General features: G+C 47.9%; 2 protein-coding genes across 3 annotated transcripts in view; one reads left to right on the plus strand and one right to left on the minus strand.

Moving 5' to 3' along the window:
* The window catches only part of nedd4a (NEDD4 E3 ubiquitin protein ligase a), a 102,234-nt gene that overhangs the window by 23,838 nt on the left and 56,326 nt on the right, over positions 1 to 22,070 (minus strand). For both annotated transcript variants that reach the window (XM_079496151.1, XM_079496150.1), the window contains 6 exons: positions 7,422 to 7,585; positions 6,556 to 6,658; positions 5,719 to 5,874; positions 1,493 to 1,576; positions 889 to 1,008; positions 473 to 712 (listed from right to left, as the gene is read on the minus strand). In XM_079496151.1, the coding sequence (XP_079352277.1) occupies positions 473 to 712; positions 889 to 1,008; positions 1,493 to 1,576; positions 5,719 to 5,874; positions 6,556 to 6,658; positions 7,422 to 7,585 (867 nt within the window). The remainder of the gene's footprint in view (positions 1 to 472; positions 713 to 888; positions 1,009 to 1,492; positions 1,577 to 5,718; positions 5,875 to 6,555; positions 6,659 to 7,421; positions 7,586 to 22,070) is intronic.
* On the plus strand, positions 16,240 to 18,981 carry LOC306920585 (26S proteasome non-ATPase regulatory subunit 2-like; the record flags this gene model as incomplete). The annotated part of the gene is made up of 1 exon (XM_079497397.1): positions 16,240 to 18,981. The coding sequence occupies one exon, from the start codon at positions 16,240 to 16,242 to the stop codon at positions 18,979 to 18,981; it is 2,742 nt and encodes a 913-aa protein (XP_079353523.1).

A 22,070-nucleotide genomic window follows, 5' to 3' on the forward strand; every position in this document is an offset into this window, starting at 1 on the left:
ATAGCTAAAGTGTAACCAAAAGGGGTTCCCGCCCCAAAATGGGTTAAGGGTCCAACACTGGGATCCACTGGGATCGGGGGTTGGATCGATGACCGTGATGAACTAGCCTGGATCCAGCCCAAAGACCCCGCCCACTCTCTGAGTGGACTGCGTCTCTTGGTCTGGTGTTGCACTGTGAACCTATAATTTCTTCGGTACAAAAATGTATTATCCAATGAGAATCGGTGGTGGGGGTGGGTCTAACGAACAACCAATCAGCGCCGAGTCCCGTTTTCAGCGTCATCACGCAGTGCAACACACAGAGGAAGGAGGGAAAAACAACACCAATGGCTACTGGTTGAGGGAAATTCTAATCCCCTCCCCCTTGAAATCGCTCAGACAGGAGACAATGTCAGACTGAAGCTTCAAGAAAGCTACAGTCTGATAATCAGGCTAGTGATGAACGTGGTCAACGTAAAGACGTCCTCCTCACCCAGCTAGTGGTCTTTGTGATGTGGTCTATGAAGAAGGGTCTTCCGTTGGGAGCGCTGCGGACCTCCCAGCCCGCGGGCATCACGCCGACGGCCTCGTACGGGGTCTCGGGGGGGCCTGGAGAGTGGAGAGGAGGGGACATGGGGGGGTGCAGAGGGGACATGGGGGGGTGGTGGTACGTCGTGGGGCTCTGGGACAAAACCACCTCCGCCGTCGCCGCCGCCGCAGCCTCCGACGTGATCTGAACACAAAAACACAACAACAGTACGTAATCATGCGACTGAAACTGAAACAATGTTTTAGAGTAACTACATATAAACATAAGTGAGTGAGTGAGTGAGTGAGTGAGTGAGTGAGTGAGTGAGTGAGTGAGAGAGAGAGAGAGAGAGAGTGAGAGTGAGAGAGAGAGATGTGTACCTGAATGAGTGGGCGTGTCCAGCTGGTAGTTCGGCTGTTGTGGTTGACGTAGTAGCGTCTGCCTTTGCTGTCCTGTTTCTCTTCCCAGCCGGCAGGCAGCCCAGTGGAGGTGGGGAGAAGCTGCTCAAAGCAAGCACACAGAACAGCACATTATTACTGCTGTAATCACAGTGCTTCTCAAAGTGGGGTCCGGGGACCCCCAGGGGTCCTTGGGGGAGTTTTAGGGGGTCTGCAGCTTAATGATAGATAGTTAGGAACCAAATGGACCCTTTCTGTAACTCAGAGAGTGTACCAGAAGGGTCCATTTGGTTCCATTCTGGGGTTCGAATGCCGGGTAGGGCCTAAACGTTATGGACAGATGAAGCCCTTTTGGTGTTTTAACTAAGCATTATGTTATACTTTAGCTATTGAAAAATAGCAGATCTACAAGCTCATAGCGCGCCACCGAGTGGCACGCTACGAGCTTGTAGGTCTGCTATTTTTGAAAAATCGTGAAAATGCGGCACAAATCTTTGAATATATATTCTTTCCGAAGACTTTTTTTTTATTTCGACTTCATTATTTCGACGTCAGGTCTAAATGGGTTAAAAACCACAATACTCACCACGGGATGAACAGGATGTTCCTCTAATGATGAGGTTTGGGCACTTCCTCTACGGCTGGAATGGCTGGAATTACTGGAGTGATCCTGAAAAGTGTGTTTGAAAGTGTCAAACGCACACATTTCATTGAGACACTTCAGCTCAGATTGACCATAGACCATTTATTGCAAAGCTATTGCGTGTTAGTATGGCGGTGTGGCTCTGCTCATGTGATATCAGATGATCTGTGTACCGAGACACAGCTCTGATATCACATTTGATATCTCTGATTATCTGTGCACCGAGACACAGCTCTGATATCAACGATCCCCCGGAGCAGAGCCAAAGATACAATAATCCATGAACAACAATACACAGTAATAACACATCAACACATGATTCAACACAATGAAACACATCAATACATGATTCAACACAATGGATCTACAGTTCTACACGATCGCAAACAATACAATAATATCCCATAACCCCTGGACTAAGAATTACAGGGAGGAGGCCGGGGAGGTGTGGGACATTTTCACGCAGACGCCGCACGAGCTGCTTGACAGCTCAGCATGGAGAATGAGTAGTGAGCTGAGGCTGCTTAAAGGTTTTTTTCAACCATGGTTCATGTTTTAGGTTGTTATTAAAGAAAGTGAAAGATGAGTGTTAATTCTTTTTCATGTGCTGCTATCTTTCGTTTTAGGGATTTTAGCTGTTTTTGACAGGGGGGCGGGGGCATTCGAGCATGGGGCTAAATATGTATTTTTTTACAACATTTTATAATTCACACCTGGCCACAAAAGATCACGAGATCTACTGAATGTGTCAAAGTGACATATTGAGCCTATGACACACAGTGGCTTCCCCCCAGTAGGCTACCTTCACATTCAGTAGATCCTGTGATCTTCTGTGGCCAGATGTAATTTCCTGAGGTCTATTTTGTAAAAAAATACATATTTAGCCCCATGCTCGAATGCCCCCGCCCCCCTGTCAAAAATAGCGAAAATCCCTAAAACGGAAGAAAGCAGCAAATAAAAAATATAAAAAACACTCATATTTTACTTTCTCTAATAACAACCTAAAACATGAACCTTGGTTGAAAAAAAACTAAAGTTGTCCTTTAAGTAGGCCGCCTGAATTGCACTGTGGGAATGAGGGCGTGGCCTGGAGAGGCAGCTGATTCAAAGAAGCAGCATGAATTACTAGGGGGAATGAATGAGGGGAACTATATATACATATATAATAACCATCTGCCTTCCGTGACGCAATGAACTAACGCTACGCTTGATTCTTCTTAGGGCCAGCAGCACCCTTAGAATGAAAGTCATAATGTATGTACTGTAGCAGTCATTAAAATGTGTAGCATTCTTGCATGCTATGTGGGAGCAAGAGGGGTCAAGAGGGGGTCAAGAGGGGTCAAGACCTATGGTGTTCCTCCCAACCTACTCATGGGCCATATGAGCCATGTAAGGTTGATGACCTCCAACGGCAACATTGAGGAGTCTGACCTCCTGGCTGGGGTGTTGCAAGGGGACACCCTCTCACCCCCTTCCTTTCATTGAGGAGTCTGACCTCCTGGCTGGGGGTGTTGCAAGGGGACACCCTCTCACCCCCTTCCTTTCATTATAGCCCTGGACACGTTTGGGGTCCAGTTTGGGTCCCAAGAGAGACATCAAATTTCTCTTTTGGGTCACGTGGTTAAAATGTTTGGGAACCACTGGGACGCCTGGACTACATATTAGTATAGTATATACAGTATATACAGATGAAATGTGGAGCTGGCACAAGTACTCTTGGTCAGAGTGAGCCGAGGTTTGTCTTAACCCATTTTGACCTGAGATCAGATTCTAGAAATGTCTTCTACATCCTGACAGTTTTCTGAAAAAGCTATGTTTCTATGTCAGTCGTTCTTCGATTTTTCAAAAATAGCAGACCTACAAGCTCGTAGCGCGCCACTCGGTGGCGCGCTACGAGCTTGTAGATCTGCTATTTTTCAATAGCTAAAGCATAACATAATGCTAACACCAAAAGGGGTTCCCGCTCAAAAATGGGTTAAAGGGTAAGACCACTTTTTGAGAGGTTTGGGTTGTTTTCTTACCTTATTATTCCATGAGTTATTTCGCTCCGTTGTGCTGTTTATTAGCAATTTAAGAAATAAAAAATCACACCCGTGTGAACTGAGTGGTGTAAGGTTTTATATAGCATGATGAGCTGTGGTCTGACGTAATGTCTGACGTAATGAAATCACACCCGGATGTGATTTCAAAACTGGCTGTTTTTGTGCAGAGAAAATGACCACGGTTGCTACGGTCATCCAGTTCACCCGGGTGTGATTTAATTACGTCAGAAATTATTTTGAACATAGCAACCATGGTCATTTTTTTCTGCACACAAAAGCCAGTTGTAGGAGTGGTTTACACCACTCAAAAAAATAGTCGCTCATTGACTTCCATTGTAACGGTGAAACAGCTCTCAAAGTCACTCTTTTAGCACATAAACCAACGCAACAAAAGCTGATTCTGACAGTTTATGACATCAGGAAAACTCATGTGGTTTTATTTTCATCTTTTAAGATAGATTTATGAAGTTACTATTTTGGTTGGAGATATACTGAAGCAGTACTCCGGCGTTCCCAACTCTCGCGGTGACATCTTGCGAGGTTTCGTTTGTAAACAAGTCGCCACGCTGTTTGAGATGCACCCAGCTGCAGCCTCGCATACGAGCAGTCCCAGACACAGACACTTCTTCTAAAGTGTCTTCTAAAGTGTCTCCCTCAAACACGTCCATTGTGTATGTTTCTAGTGACAAGCGGACGAGATCAAATCCATTTGTTTACATCCCCGTCGTGGCTCAACGGCATTCCAATAATACGCTTCAGGAGTGGGTGCACAGTTTTGGTCCAATCAGATCGTTTCTTACTCAACGCCAACAGCAGTGATTCGGTCGGCGTAGGCATCTTCTTTCTACACAAATTAGTCAAAACAAGACATTTTTTTTAATTTTTTTTATTAAAAATAAAACCGCATGAGTTTTCCTGATGTCATAAACTGTCAGAATCAGCTTTAGTTGCGTTGGTTTATGTGCTAAAAGAGTGACTTTGAGAGCTGTTTCCCCGTTACAATGGAGGTCAATGAGCGACTGTTTTTATTTCTTAAATTGCTAATAAACAACACAACGGAGCGAAATAACTAATAGAATGGACTAGTTTGCCCATAATAAGGTAAGAAAACAACCCAAACCTCTAAAAAAGTGGTCTTACCCTTTACACTGTGGTGATCACCTATTAAGTCCCAGTGGACCTCTAACAAAACTGCATGAAATTAAATCTGTGACTCATGGGACAAATGGACAGGGAAAGGCCTTAATTACGGTAAGGAGGAGTGCTCACATGGAAGGACTGTGAATGTCATGACCAGTGTGTTTAACCCATTTTGGGCGCCGGGCGGGAACCCCTTTTGGTGTTAGCATTATGTTATGCTTTAGCTATTGAAAAATAGCAGACCTACAAGCTCGTAGCGCGCCACCGAGTGGCGCGCTACGAGCTTGTAGGTCTGCTATTTTTGAAAAATCGAAGAACGACTGACATAGAAACATAGCTTTTTCAGAAAACTGTCAGGATGTAGAAGATATTTTTAGAATCTGATCTCAGGTCAAAATGGGTTAAAGTACACACACCGAATGGCTGAAATGTTAAAAACAAAATGTAGAGGGAAGCTCCGCACACTCCGAAGTCGACCCAAAGCTTGCTAAATAAATACATTGATTGTACGCAGATCTGAGTGTCCAGAGCTGCCCTTTATTTGTCTCATGTTCCCTTTGTGGTTCCAGCACGGTGGTTCTTTTTACAAAAACAAAATGTAGGAAACCAAAAAACTAAGGGACCCATAAAAATGTGTCTGCGACCCACAAATGGGTCCCACAAACCCTCAAACCCCTGTCCTCAGGAAACGCAGTGGAGGGGGGGGGGGGGGGGGGGGACTCGGCTTTGGAAGGAATAGGGGCGGTAGTGGCTCAGAGTGGCCGGATGGGAACCGCAAGGCTCCCAGGTTCTGGCTCCCCCAGAGTTAGCGTCGAAGTGTCCTTGAGCAAGACACTGAACCCCTAATTGCTCCCAAATGTGCAGGTTGGTGCCTTGCATGGTTTCCTCCGCCATTGGTGTGTGAATGGGTGAATGTAATGCACAATCTATGTAAAGTGCCTTGGATAAAGGCGCTATATAAATGCACCATTTACAATGAAGACTCACCGTCTGCGAGAGGCGCCGCTCGCCCGGCATCGCTCCGGACAGCGTCAGACGACCCAGGTCGTCGGGCAGAGGATGGAAGTCCAGCGGGGGGTGATGGGGGGGAGGGGTGGAGCTGTGGTACAAGGTGGACTCGTCCTCCGTGATGATCTCCCAGCTCTGAGCGTAGAAGACAGAACACAGGATTTAAGCCATATTTAGGGGAGTGGCAGCGGCTCAGGGGTATTTTTCAAAAATAGCAGATCTACAAGCTCATAGCGCGCAACTCGGTGGCGCGCTATGAGCTTGTAGATCTGCTATTTTTCAATAGCTAAAGTATAACATAATGCTTAGTTAAAACACCAAAAGGGGTTCCCGCCCAGAATGGGTTAAATAGAAGAAATGCTGGCATCTCCAGTATCCAAATGAGTGAAATCAGTCGTGGCGACTGAGAACTTTAATCCATGTAAACAGGAGAGACTCCTGTTCTATGTGCCACTTGGCTACAAGCACATCATCAGCGCGTCATAACTGGGAATTATATTATCGGCACGCTGCAATATAAATATTGAGGTATTTGGTCCAAAACATTGCAATATATCCATATTATGGCCCAACGCTATATGTATGTGTAACATGGACAAACAAAAGAATGGAGCCATGCTACGAGCTGGCTGCTGGAATGCTTTTCCAGAGTCTACTACATTATAACATGCCAAACTCATGTAAAAGATAAGGAAAGACCCCGCCCAGTAGGGGAGGGGTTTGGGGAGGGAAGCCTCGCCCCGCCCTCCCCCATCCCCTCCCATTCTTCTCAGAGATATAGCTCAGGGGTGATTTCACCCAACAGCGTAGAATTACCTCAGGAGATTCTTGTCTGTCCGTCTCATCGTGGTCTGAGATCTGCCTGCGTGTCGTGAATGCATGCTGGGCCTCCATGTTACCGTTCTGTTCCTCACAGTCACTGAAAAGACACACGCACGCACACTTTGAAATATCAACCACAGTGAGGACTCTTCAGATGACAATTAAGCTCCATTTATAATATATACTTTGCATGGCGGTGTATACATTTGCCGCCGGGTTGAGTCCTCCGGGCAGACTGCTCGGACCCCACCAGTTTACCTCTTAATGGTTGAGTCCTCCGGGCAGACTGCGCGGACCCCACCAGTATACCTCTTAACGGTTTCACGCCCTGTTGAACTCTCTCTTTAAAGTTCTTTTCAACTTTCCCTCACGGTACTTACGGTCATGTCAACGGTATCCCCTTTTATGCCCATATATGGAGTTATTTTGTCAAGCATGCCCAAATATGGAGTCTATATGCAGATGTCAGAATGGTGTCAGAGGTCTGTGGGACGAACCCGTACCCACATGCCCAAATATGGAGTCTGGCCCCGGGCAGAGGCCTTGTGACATCAGCTGTGGCCCGGGCAGAGGCCTTTTGTGGCGGTTCTGGACAACCTTGGGTCCGACCGACTCGACACCAGGCACTTTACTCCCTGTGGGGGTGTGGAACACGTGTGTCGAATTTGAAGTAGGTGGGGCGAACGGTTCTCGGGTTACGTGGATTACACACACACACACACACACACACACACACACACACACACACACACACACACACACACACACACACACACACACACACACACACACACACACACACAGAGACTTGGTGCATTCATAGTTAGATAGATATATGAGGACAGTATTAAGGGTCTTACAGTATTGTGGGTCTAACCCATTGCGTGGTTCTGTTCTCATGGTTCACAAAGTAGGTTCTGCCCAGGTTGTCCTGCCTCTCCTCCCAGCCAGGGGGCAGTGCGGGCAGCAGGTGGTTGTGTCTCGGCCCCGACATGTCCTGGCCCTCCAGATACTCCCAACTAGGCTGAGTAAACAATACACAAAGATACACTGTTACACAACCTATAGCACATGTTAAGATACACTGTTACACAACCTATAGCACATGTTAAGATACACTGTTACACAACCTATAGCACATGTTAAGATACACTGTTACACAACCTATAGCACATGCACACAGGATCCACAATATAAAGATACACTGTTACACAACCTATAGCACATGCACACAGGATCCACAATATAAAGATACACTGTTACACAACCTAGCACATGCTAGATACACTGTTACACAACCTAGCACATGCACACAGGATCCACAATATAAAGATACACTGTTACACAACCTAGCACATGCTAGATACACTGTTACACAACCTATAGCACATGCACACAGGATCCACAATATCATTATTACTAAATTGGTCTCATTTCAAGTCAATTCTAAAAATGTACTTGTACCGAAAGACCTTTGCATATAGACCAGTGGTTCCCAAAGTGGGGTCCGGGGACCCCCAGGGGTACCTGAGGGAGTTCCAGGGGGTCCCCGGCTAAATGATAGTTGGGAACCAAATGTACCCTTATGGGTCTGTAACTCTGAGAGTGTACAAATGGAACCAAATGTACCCTTATGGGTCTGTAACTCTGAGAGTGTACAAATGGAACCAAATGGACCCTAACAGGTCCATTTGGTTCCATTTCTACACTCCCAAAGTTAGATTAACATTGATTTTACATTATAAATTGGGGGTCCCAGAGATAGAAATGTCATTGGATGTGGAGCCCGTAGCCTAATGCATGTCAAACTGGGGGTCCTTGAAATTACGGGTTGAGAATCCCTGCTAGAGCCGTAAAACGCTTCTCTTATATGGGGGTCCCTGGCATATGTTCTTCAAATGGGGGTCCGCGGGCTGATTGTCAATTTGGGGGTCCTTGACGTGAAAAAGTTTTGGAACCACTGCTATAGACCACACAGACTGAGGCACTGCACTGTCTCTATGCATGTGATGTACGTAACGTGTGTACCTTGCTTACTGTATTGATGTACGTGTGTACCTTGCTTACTGTATTGATGTACGTGTGTACCTTGCTTACTGTATTGATGTACGTGTGTACCTTGCTTACTGTATTGATGTACGTGTGTACCTTGCTTACTGTATTGATGTACGTGTGTACCTTGCTTACTGTATTGATGTACGTGTGTACCTTGCTTACTGTATTGATGTACGTGTGTTCCTTGCTTACTGTATTGATGTACGTGTGTACCTTGCTTACTGTATTGATGTACGTGTGTACCTTGCTTACTGTATTGATGTACGTGTGTACCTTGCTTACTGTATTGATGTACGTGTGTTCCTTGCTTACTGTATTGATGTACGCATGTACCTTGCTTACTGTATTGATGTACGCATGTACCTTGCTTACTGTATTGATGTACGCGTGTACCTTGCTTACTGTATTGATGTACGTGTGTACCTTGCTTACTGTATTGATGTACGTGTGTACCTTGCTTACTGTATTGATGTACGCATGTACCTTGCTTACTGTATTGATGTACGTGTGTTCCTTGCTTACTGTATTGATGTACGTGTGTACCTTGCTTACTGTATTGATGTACGTGTGTACCTTGCTTACTGTATTGATGTACGTGTGTACCTTGCTTACTGTATTGATGTACGTGTGTACCTTGCTTACTGTATTGATGTACGTGTGTACCTTGCTTACTGTATTGATGTACGTGTGTACCTTGCTTACTGTATTGATGTACGTGTGTACCTTGCTTACTGTATTGATGTACGTGTGTACCCTGCTTACTGTATTGATGTACGTGTGTACCTTGCTTACTGTATTGATGTACGTGTGTACCCTGCTTACTGTATTGATGTACGTGTGTACCTTGCTTACTGTATTGATGTACGTGTGTACCCTGCTTACTGTATTGATGTACGCGTGTACCTTGCTTACTGTATTGATGTACGTGTGTACCTTGCTTACTGTATTGATGTACGTGTGTACCTTGCTTACTGTATTGATGTACGTGTGTACCTTGCTTACTGTATTGATGTACGTGTGTACCTTGCTTACTGTATTGATGTACGTGTGTACCTTACTTACTGTATTGATGTACGTGTGTACCTTGCTTACTGTATTGATGTACGTGTGTACCTTGCTTACTGTATTGATGTACGCGTGTACCTTGCTTACTGTATTGATGTACGTGTGTACCTTGCTTACTGTATTGATGTACGTGTGTACCTTGCTTACTGTATTGATGTACGTGTGTACCTTGCTTACTGTATTGATGTACGTGTGTACCTTGCTTACTGTATTGATGTACGCGTGTACCTTGCTTACTGTATTGATGTACGTGTGTACCTTGCTTACTGTATTGATGTACGTGTGTACCTTGCTTACTGTATTGATGTACGTGTGTACCTTGCTTACTGTATTGATGTACGTGTGTACCTTGCTTACTGTATTGATGTACGTGTGTACCTTGCTTACTGTATTGATGTACGTGTGTACCTTGCTTACTGTATTGATGTACGTGTGTACCTTGCTTACTGTATTGATGTACGTGTGTACCTTGCTTACTGTATTGATGTACGTGTGTACCGTGCTTACTGTATTGATGTACGTGTGTACCTTGCTTACTGTATTGATGTACGTGTGTACCTTGCTTACTGTATTGATGTACGTGTGTACCTTGCTTACTGTATTGATGTACGTGTGTACCTTGCTTACTGTATTGATGTACGTGTGTACCTTGCTTACTGTATTGATGTACGTGTGTACCGTGCTTACTGTATTGATGTACGTGTGTACCTTGCTTACTGTATTGATGTACGCGTGTACCTTGCTTACTGTATTGGCTGTTTGATTCTCCTAATGTTTTCATTATTTCTCCACAATAGTTTGTATAGTACTAGAATTTCGCGGGCCTTCGGCCCGCTCATCCTAACGCCATGCGATGCGTCGCAAATGGGAAGAAGGCAATGGCAAGCCATGATGTTTCCATTTATGCATTTGCTTGGAAAGCGCAAAGTTGCCAAGCTGGCTGAGTGGCCCTGTTTGGTTTTGTGTATGTGCGTATGAAAGCGAGCATGGCAAGGCGCAGGAACAGTATACTGTACTGTACTGTACTGTACTGTAAGTCTTTGTACTGTACTGTACTCATGTGTACTGTACTGTACTGTTCTCTGTACTGTTGTATTAGTGTTATTTTTTATTATTATTATTATTACATGGATTAATATTCTGATGTACTGTACTGTACTGTTCTCTGTACTGTTGATATTATAGTTAGTAGTGTTGTGTTATTATTTATTATTATTATTACATGGATTAATATTCTGATGTGAGCTTTCTTTCTGTACTGTACTGTACTCATGTGTACTGTAGTGTTCGCTGTATTGTTGATATTATTGTTGTTATTAGTGTAGTGTTGTTATTTATTATTATTATTATGATTGAAAGAGAGCATGGCAAGGCGCAGGAACAGTATACTGTACTGTACTGTACTCATGTGTACTGTACTGTTCTCTGTACTGTTATTAGTGTTGTGTTCTTATTTATTGTTATTATTATTATTACATGGATTAATATTCTGATGTACTGTACTGTTCTCTGTACTGTTGATATTATAGTTATTAGTGTTGTGTTATTATTTTTTATTATTATTATTATGACATGGAGTAATATTCTGATGTGAGCTTTCTTTCTGTACTGTACTCATGTGTACTGTACTGTTCTGTACTGTTGTTATGATTAGTGTAGTGTTATGATTTTGTATTATTATTATGATTATTAGCGTTTTGTGGCGTGTGTGTGTGTGTGCGTGCCATTTCAGCTGCATCGCGAGGCGATCCAAATTCCCCCCCCCCGCGCACGCACGCACACACCACACACACACACACACGTGTCTGCAGTGACACTGCGTTGTACACAGCTGTTCTATTTCATCCTAACACTGGACGCCAATCATCCAGTGTTAAGCAGTCATCCATGATTCATAGAACCATAGTTACATACGTGACTTACGTTTTGTGTTGCAGCGCGTTGTTGCAGCGTGTGCGTGTAGTGTTGTTGTTGTGATCCATATATGCGCCTCGGTTCGTCCCGATTGTACCACGCCAGGTGTCGACGCGGTCGTGTTTGCATGATTGTAACTGTGTATGTAATCGCGGCGCTCTCCATCGAAGTTAGAATCAGTGTAGAACCTGTGTTGTTGTTCTTCTTCTTCTTCTACTTTTGGTTTCCGGCAGGCTGTACACTGTGTGTGTGTGTGTGTGTGTGTGTGTGTGTGTGTGTGCGCGCGCGCGCGCACGTGTGTGCGCGCGCGCGCGCACGTGTGTGTGTGTGCGTGTGTGTGTGTGTGTGTGTGTGTGTGTGCCGTGTAACGTCCGGTAGTGTTTCCGGAAGTGTGAAAGGTAACACGAAACACACGTGGGTCACGTGGTGGGGTTTTGAGCCATTGGGAAGGGGTGATGTAGTGTTGCCAGGTCCACGTATTGTAAGCGAGTGGTAGTGTGTGAAAGTATAGGCTGTAGGCTGTAGGAAGTCAGGGTTTGCGGCCTTGTTTACATAGACGTGGCAACAACGTTTGACAATGTTGGCGGCGCAGCCAATGAAAAGAGTGGAATCACGGGATGCAGTGTTGCCAGGTCTGCGAATTGTAAGCGAGTTGTAAGTAGCGTGTTGAATGGCATTTTTTCTGTGCTTGTGTTCATAGACGTGGCAACAAATTAGGCGGGGGTGTCGGTGCTTGTGGCGTGTTTGTGTTTATTATTGATATTGATATTGTTTGCGAGTGTGGACGGGAGCCGGCTTTAGTGGCAGTGCGATGACAATGTTTACGCGGGTGTTGTTGAGTGTGGCCGTGCGGCGCGACATGAGGAGATAGGGAACGAACGACGCGGAGGGTAAGTCTGTGACGTGTTAGTGTGTTGTTGCAGTGTGTGTTGCTCCTGCTTCGGCTTCGGCACCCAGCGTGTCAGTGACGTAGTAGCTGGTGCCTTTTGTTCCTTGTTCCTGTCTTGGGGACACCTTTTCAAATGTATAATAGATATGTCAGGGGTTCTCAACCCGTGGGTCGCGACCCCTCGGGGGGGTCGCCAAATTATTTTAGGGGGTCCCCAAATTATTTTCAAAAAAAAAAAAGAAAAAAATATTTTCACGATTTAAAAAAAATAGCAGACCTACAAGCTCGTAGCGCGCCACTCGGTGGCGCGCTATGAGCTTGTAGATCTGCTATTTTTCAATAGCTAAATTATAACAATGCTTAAAACACCAAAAGGGGTTCCCGCCCAAAATGGTTTAAGGTTATTGTAGCAGTCAATTTATATTGGGGGTCGGGAGGGGGCGGGGTGGGGGTCCCGAGACGTTGCCAAAGCATTTTCGGGGGTCCCCGGCCAAAAACGTTGAGAACCCCATTCCCTCATTATACCTGATGCAATAGTAACCCCGATCAGCCCGAGAGGAACCACAGGCGTCTGGCTGGAGATTTCCCTTGCCCCGTTGAGGGTGTTTGTTTCCACAAATCTATCTACCAGTCTGTCGGGTGTCCCTGTTATGCTCGTAAAACTGTATGGAGATCTCAGTATCTACTCGTCTGTCTGTGTCCATGTTATGCCCACATATACCAAGAGCTGCCAGCCAGCAAACTAGAGCTGTGGGAACCAACACAAACTAGTGCTGTGGGAACCAACACACACGGGCACCGGTCAAACTAGTACTGTGGGAACCAACACACACCTAGTGCTGTGGGAACCAACACACAAACTAGTGCTGTGGGAACCAACACACAAACTAGTGCTGTGGGAACCAACACACACCTAGTGCTGTGGGAACCAACACACACCTAGTGCTGTGGGAACCAACACACACCTAGTGCTGTGGGAACCAACACACAAACTAGTACTGTGGGAACCAACACACACCTAGTGCTGTGGGAACCAACACACAAACTAGTGCTGTGGGAACTAACACACACCTAGTGCTGTGGGAACCAACACACACCTAGTGCTGTGGGAACCAACACACAAACTAGTACTGTGGGAACCAACACACAAACTAGTGCTGTGGGAACCAACACACACCTAGTGCTGTGGGAACCAACACACAAACTAGTACTGTGGGAACCAACACACACCTAGTGCTGTGGGAACCAACACACAAACTAGTGCTGTGGGAACCAACACACAAACTAGTGCTGTGGGAACCAACACACAAACTAGTGCTGTGGGAACCAACACACAAACTAGTGCTGTGGGAACCAACACACAAACTAGTGCTGTGGGAACCAACACACAAACTAGTGCTGTGGGAACCAACACACAAACTAGTGCTGTGGGAACCAACACACACCTAGTGCTGTGGGAACCAACACACAAACTAGTGCTGTGGGAACCAACACACAAACTAGTGCTGTGGGAACCAACACACAAACTAGTGCTGTGGGAACCAACACACAAACTAGTGCTGTGGGAACCAACACACACTCCTAGTGCTGTGGGAACCAACACACACCTAGTGCTGTGGGAACCAACACACAAACTAGTGCTGTGGGAACCAACACACAAACTAGTGCTGTGGGAACCAACACACAAACTAGTACTGTGGGAACCAACACACAAACTAGTGCTGTGGGAACCAACACACACCTAGTGCTGTGGGAACCAACACACACCTAGTGCTGTGGGAACCAACACACACCTAGTGCTGTGGGAACCAACACACACCTAGTGCTGTGGGAACCAACACACACCTAGTGCTGTGGGAACCAACACACAAACTAGTGCTGTGGGAACCAACACACACCTAGTGCTGTGGGAACCAACACACAAACTAGTGCTGTGGGAACCAACACACACCTAGTGCTGTGGGAACCAACACACAAACTAGTGCTGTGGGAACCAACACACACGGGCACCGGTCTAGTGCTGTGGGAACCAACACACACGGGCACCGGTCTAGTGCTGTGGGAACCAACACACACCTAGTGCTGTGGGAACCAACACACAAACTAGTGCTGTGGGAACCAACACACACGGGCACCGGTCTAGTGCTGTGGGAACCAACACACACGGGCACCGGTCTAGTGCTGTGGGAACCAACACACACCTAGTGCTGTGGGAACCAACACACAAACTAGTGCTGTGGGAACCAACACACACGGGCACCGGTCTAGTGCTGTGGGAACCAACACACACGGGCACCGGTCTAGTGCTGTGGGAACCAACACACACGGGCACCGGTCTAGTGCTGTGGGAACCAACACACACGATGACGTTCCACATTAACACAATGATGTGGATGTACTCAAGAACAACACGCAGGAGCGCAAAGCACCGACGAGCTGGTCAGATGTATGGAGAACCGGGATGACTGGAAGCGACGTCTAAAAACGCCGGGACAACGCTCCACACGTCCCAAACTCTTCTCCCTTCTGGCCCCAAAACTGTGGAATGCACTCCCCGTTGCAATCAGAACTGCATCACCACTCCCAATCTTCCGCCGTAGTCTGAAGACCCACCTTTTCAGACTCCATCATGGCCCATAGCACTTATCCTACCCCCTTAGATAGCACTTTTTAGACTTAGATAGCATTTGAAACAGACTTATAGCATGTCATGTAGACAGCACAATAATTGCATTGTATGTAGTCATAGCACATCATAGTACATATGTATAGTATAGTATATATGTATAGTTAATATGTATAGTGTCATTATATAGATATGTTCTAGTTACGTTCTTAGCTTACGCAGGTTTCTTGACAAATGCATTTTATATATGTGATGTATTCCCATACTTTTGTTCTTGCCTAATGTAAGTCGCTCTGGATTAAGAGCGTCTGCTAAATGCCTAAATTGTAAATTGTAATTGTGAGGGCTTGTCTGAGGACGACCCAGAGATGGAGCTCCCTGATGTCATCAGTATGACGTCATCATAGCACGACGTCATCATAGCACTGATGTCATATAGGCTGGCCTCCAAGCACTATGACAACGGGTAGTTTGAGTACAACGGCAGCACAGACAATGGGTATATTATATTCACACAGATAGATGCAGAGAGTCTGCGTATGTATAGATTGATTATTAGTGTGGTTGGCCACAGGACAGCCAGACAGTTGTTATTGTCAGTATATATACTGCTGTGGCTCAGGAGGTAGAGCAGGTCGTCCAATGATCCCTGGGTCGGCGGTTCGAATCCCGGCTCCTCCTCCTGTCCACATGTCGAAGTGTCCTTGGGCAAGACACTGAACCCCACATTGCCTCCAATGAGTCGGTCGGTGTGAGCTCGCCACCATTGGTGTGTGAATGTGGGAAGTGAGGACGCTGGCGTCGACTATTCACCGCTTCAACTCCCAAAATATGAATGAATGAACCATTGTAAAGCGCTTTGAGCACTCGGAAAAGCGCTATAAAAATGCAATTCATTATTATTATTATATTGTACGTTTCTAGAGGAACTTCTGACGTCATGTGGCGGGTCTATGGGGGTCTTTCATTATTATGACATCATGCTGATTCCATAATAGTCTATGGGGTCTATGGGGATCTACATTATTCCAATTATTACGACGTATGACATCTGACATCAGCATCTCCACTCATATAAACCCACGTGATAAAGAGTGGATAATGTTTCGTCGTCCGTCATTCTGTAACCATGAACGTTAACAAGGACAAGCGCAAGGAAATGGTGGAGAAGGAGAAAAAGGGGGGCGATGGTGACCAGGAGCTCTCGGAGGAGGACAAGCAGCTCCAGGACCATCTGGAGCTGATGGTGGAGCGTCTGGGTGAGGAGGACGGCGCCCAGCACCGGCCCGCCCTGGAGGAGATGAGGAGACTCATCCGCTCCTCCACCACCTCCATGACCTCCGTGCCCAAGCCCCTGAAGTTCCTGCGGCCGCACTACGCCACGCTCCGGGCCCTCTACGAGGCCATGCCGGCCGGGGAGGACAAGCTCTTCTGCGCCGACGTGCTCTCGGTGCTGGCCATGACGGCTAGCGGTGGTGGTGGTGCTGGCGCCGGCGAGAGGGAGTGCCTCCGCTACCGTCTGCTGGGCTCCCAGGAGGAGCTGGCCTCCTGGGGACACGAGTACGTGAGGCACCTGGCGGGCGAGGTGGCCAAGGAGTGGCAGGCCACGACGGCAGAGGACGGCAGCAGGACGCCACAGGAGGAGCAGACGCTGCTGCGGCTGGCGAGGGAGATCGTGCCATACAACATGGCGCACAACGCCGAGCACGAGGCGTGCGACCTCCTGATGGAGATGGAGCGGCTGGACCTGCTGGAGGGCTACGTGGACCGGGACAGCTACGCCAAGGTGTGCCTCTACCTGACCAGCTGCGTGCGCTACGTCCCTGAGCCCGAGGACGCGGCGCTGCTCCGCTGCGCCCTGGGCATCTTCCGGCGGTTCGGCCGCCACCCCGAGGCGCTGCGCCTGGCGCTCATGCTGAACGACACGCCGCTGGTAAGCGACGTGTTCGCGTCGTGCCGCGACTCGGCCGTGCAGAAGGAGATGGCCTTCATGCTGGCGCGCCACGGCGTCTTCCTGGAGCTGGACGAGGACGCCACGGAGGACCACGAGGAGCTGCGTGACATCATGTCCAACGTGCACCTCAACGCCAACTTCCTGTCGCTGGCCCGCGAGCTGGACATCGCCGAGCCCAAGATGCCCGACGACATCTACAAGAGCCACCTGGAGAGCGGGCGCTTCGGGGGCGGGGGGGACTCGGGCGGCGGCTCCCAGGTGGACTCGGCGCGCCGCAACCTGGCGGCGTCCTTCGTCAACGGCTTCGTGAACGCGGGGTTCGGCCGCGACCGGCTGCTGACGGACGACGGCAACAAGTGGCTGTACAAGAACAAGGAGCATGGCATGATGAGCGCCGCCGCATCGCTGGGCCTCGTGCTGCTCTGGGACGTGGACGGCGGACTCACGCAGATCGACAAGTACCTCTACTCCAACGACGAGCACATCAAGGCAGGGGCGCTGCTCGCCTGCGGCATCGTCAACTGCGGCGTGGCCAGCGAGTGTGACCCGGCACTGGCGCTGCTCTCGGACTACGTGACAAACACCAGCTCCGCCGTGCGCATCGGCGCCGCCTTCGGCCTGGGCCTGGCCTACGCCGGCTCCAACAAGGAGGAGGTCCTGGAGCTGCTGCTGCCCGTCATGGCTGACCCCAAGTCGGGCGCGGAGGTGTCGGGCGTGGCGGCGCTGGCCTGCGGCATGGTGGCCGTGGGCTCGTGCAATGGCCGCGTCACCGAGGCCATCGTGGAGACGCTCATAGAGAAGACGCAGCGCAGCGAGCAGGAGCTGCTGCGTGACACGTACGCCCGCTGGCTGGCGCTGGGCCTGGGCCTGGTGCACCTGGGGCGCGGCGAGGCTGCCGAGGCCACGCTGGCCGCCCTGCAGGTGGTGCCCGAGCCCTTCCGCAGCTTCGCCCACACGCTGGTGGACGCGTGCGCCTACGCCGGCTCGGGCAACGTGCTCAAGGTGCAGAAGCTGCTGCACGTGTGTGGCGAGCGCCACGACGAGGCCAAGGAGCAGCAGCGCGACGGCTCCGAGGACAAGGACAAGAAGGACAATAAGAAGGACAAGGACGGTGGCGCAGACATGGCGGGCTGCCACCAGGGCGTGGCCGTGCTGGGCATCGCACTCATCGCCATGGGGGAGGAGATCGGCGCCGAGATGGCCCTGCGCACCTTCGGCCACCTGCTGCGCTACGGCGAACCGGCGCTGCGGCGTGCCGTGCCGCTGGCCCTGGCGCTCGTCTCGGCGTCCAACCCACGCCTCGCCGTCCTCGACACGCTCGGCAAGTTCTCCCACGACCAGGACCCCGAGGTGGCCCACAACGCCATCTTCGCCATGGGCGTGGTGGGCGCGGGCACCAACAACGCCCGCCTGGCCGCCATGCTGCGCCAGCTGGCGCAGTACCACGCCAAGGACCCCGGCAACCTGTTCATGGTGCGCCTGGCGCAGGGGCTCACACACCTGGGCAAGGGAACGCTGACGCTGTGCCCCTACCACAGCGACCGGCAGCTGATGAGCCGGACGGCTGTGGCGGGCCTGCTGGCCGTGCTCGTGTCCTTCCTGGACGTGAGGAACGTCGTCCTGGGGCGGTCACATTACATCTTGTACGGCCTGGTGGCCGCCATGCAGCCACGCATGCTGGTCACGCTGGACGAGGCGCTGCGGCCGCTGCCCGTGTCGGTGCGTGTGGGCCAGGCGCTGGACGTGGTGGGCCAGGCGGGGAGGCCCAAGGCCATCACGGGCTTCCAGACGCACACCACGCCCGTGCTGCTGGCGCACGGGGAGCGCGCTGAGCTCGCCACCGAGCAGTACCTGGCCCTCACGCCCGTCCTGGAGGGCTTCGTCATCCTCCGCAAGAACCCTGACTATGAGTCCTGATGATGAGCGATGACCACACCTAATTAGGGATGTGCGATGAGACATTTTGGCCGATATCGATATCTGATATATAATGAATTGCTGTTATGGCCGATAACCGATATCGATATGATTTAATTTTGTATTAAAAAATTATAATAGTTTTGTCCATTCTGAAAAAAGGCTAACAAACACTGAATTTGAAAAAAAGAAATGCCTCTTTATTCCAAAACTAGGGATGCACCGTTATTGAAATGTTCATCACAAACAGCTTGAATGTAGTATTTTTATTAAAAACCTTTTGCAGCCTTCATCACAAAAGCCTTTTTCCAGGCTTTTTTATTTATTTTTCAACATAATTATTATAAAATAAAATATCTGCTAAAACCAATATATTATTTTGATATCGATTCGATACCGATATTGCATTTTAAGGCCAATATCAGCCGATACCGATGTGATGACCGATGAATTGCCCATCCCTACACCTGATGAGTTTGCTACCAAGTGTACCTGATGTTTTATTTAAGCATTTACACACCAAAACAAACCAAAGAAAATGTGGATATTTTAAGAAACATTTATAACATCACCATCTCTACTTATATAAAGCCTGGTAAAATGTATTACAAGAGCCAACCACACTGCACACAATTGCTAATTGCATCGTTCTAGTGTTATTATTGTTAGCTGTCAGAGAAGCGTTGGCAGCTACTCCAAAGATTCCCAGGCCAGCATGGAGAGCTGCCAGGCAGGCTGTGTTGGCCTCAAACCATAACAAAAGCCTGATTTATATACTTTGTTGCACGCAGGTGTCGCACAGCGAACATAGCAGAGCTGCAAGTTCACAGGTGTGTGGCGCTGCAGCACATTCTGAACTTGTAGATCTGCTACAAAGAGGTGCTAAGTATAAATCTGGCTTAAGGAGGATGTCAGCATATTTTCTCCACAGTGACAAATATAGTCTGGCCTCATGGACACAGTGTCCCGAGACACTGTTACTGTACGTAGCCTGAGGAACAAAAGTCTGATTTCTATTTACAATATTTAGACTTGAATGTGGTGGAAAGATGAGATGCTACAATCTCAAAAACAATATTCAATCTTTCCTCCAGTAGCTAAAGAGAAGTATCGCAATTTATTTCAGTTTATTTCATCAGTCTTGGACTTAATTGTGTTTTTTTTTATTAACCACCATTTTGGGCGGGAACCCCTTTTGGTGTTAGCATTATGTTATGCTTTAGCTTTTGAAAAATAGCAGATCTACAAGCTCATAGCGCGCCACTGAGTGGCGCGCTACGACCTTGTAGGTCTGCTATTTTTGAAAAATCAAAGAACGACTGACATAATGTAGAAACATAGCTTTTTCAGAAAACTGTCATTTTCAAACAGACATTTTTAGAATCTGATCTCAGGTCAAAATGGGTTTTAAACCATAGTAGTTGACCAGGGTCTCTATATGAATACCAGAAGGGTATTCCGCCCAGGGCGCAATTCCAGCAAACTCTGAACTGTCTCTCGACCTGCTATATTCCTAAACGTAACCCGAGTAAACTATGCCTAAACTTAACCTTATTCCTTAACCTCAGTAAAAACTGTGCCACCAAAACCTAGCCCTATTCCTAAACTTAACCTGAGTAAAAACTATGCCTAACCCTAAATGTATTTAATTTAAATAAGCTTGTAGATCGCCTATTTTTGCTACGACAGTAATATATGGCCCTAGGAGTGAGTGTGGAAATATAGTGGCCCTCTCCATCGTCAAAGTTGCCCAGCCCCCTGGTCTAGTATATCAGTCTACACCAAATCTCTTTACTGAAAATGGCCAGTCTACAAGCTCACAGTCACAACAATAGATCTACAAGCTCACAGTCACAACAATAGATCTACAAGCTCACAGTCACAACAATAGATCTACAAGCTCACAGTCACAACAATAGATCTACAAGCTCACAGTCACAACAATAGATCTACAAGCTCACAGTCACAACAATAGATCTACAAGCTCACAGTCACAACAATAGATCTACAAGCTCACAGTCACAACAATAGATCTACAAGCTCACAGTCACAACAAGCTCACAGTCACAACAATAGATGATAAAAGACCAGTCTACAAGCTCAGTCACAACAATAGATGATAAAAGACCAGTCTACAAGCTCACAGTCACAACAATAGATGATAAAAGACCAGTCTACAAGCTCACAGTCACAACAATAGATGTGCTATACAGCTATTAGCTCACAGTCACAACAATAGATGTGCTATTTTTGCTGAATGTTTTTTTGCCTCAGAATGTGGATGCCGGTTGAATAGAAGAATAGTGAAGTGCCAGTAATAATATTGTCGACAAAGAGCCAACACTGTGACAGACAAAATGTCCTTCAAGCAGAGGGACGAGCCTGGCGTCTGTCCCTTCAAGCTGTGAACCAGAGCTTGATGGCAGAGGGCCCGCTGAGGGCCCGCTGAGGGCCCAAAATGAATCCTCCCACAGACAAATTCAACACGAGATACAGTATGTAAGTGAAAACAAACAAATAAAGGGATGTTAGATAACTACGTACCTCTCCCCGTGCTGTGACCTTGCCGTGGTGGAGAGGCTTGGGTACTTCTAATATGACCCTGAGAGCTATGCTGGGGGGAGCCTAGTGCTCCTGGCAGGTTCAACCATACCAGACAGGTCTTGGGTGAGGAGTGAGACGAAAGCCAGCACACTGGCCCTCCAGGTTGGGGGTTGGGCGTGGCACTAACAATGCCACCCCATAAAAAAAACCATTGTTACAGAAACTGATCTTGCTCTCCTATCCACAAACCACAACAACATGCAGGCTAAAACTGACAGGCTTAGCACCTTCGCCAGACAGGTTGGACTCGATATTAACACCTCAAAAACACAAGTGTTGTGTGTGAACTCTACCCCCACACAACCCATCCTTGTCGATGAAAAACCACTTGAGTTTGTGGAAGATTTCACTTATCTGGGCAGCCTTATCAGTAAGGACAGTGGGGCATCAAAAGACATCAAAGCAAGGCTGGGAAAGGCTCAGGGTAGCCTTAAAACGAAGATGCTCCTATACAACAGCAATGTCAAGTCTGTTCTGCTGTATGG

This window comes from Electrona antarctica (assembly GCF_951216825.1).
Source record: "Electrona antarctica genome assembly, chromosome: 3".
Classification (NCBI taxonomy): Eukaryota; Metazoa; Chordata; class Actinopteri; order Myctophiformes; family Myctophidae; genus Electrona; species Electrona antarctica.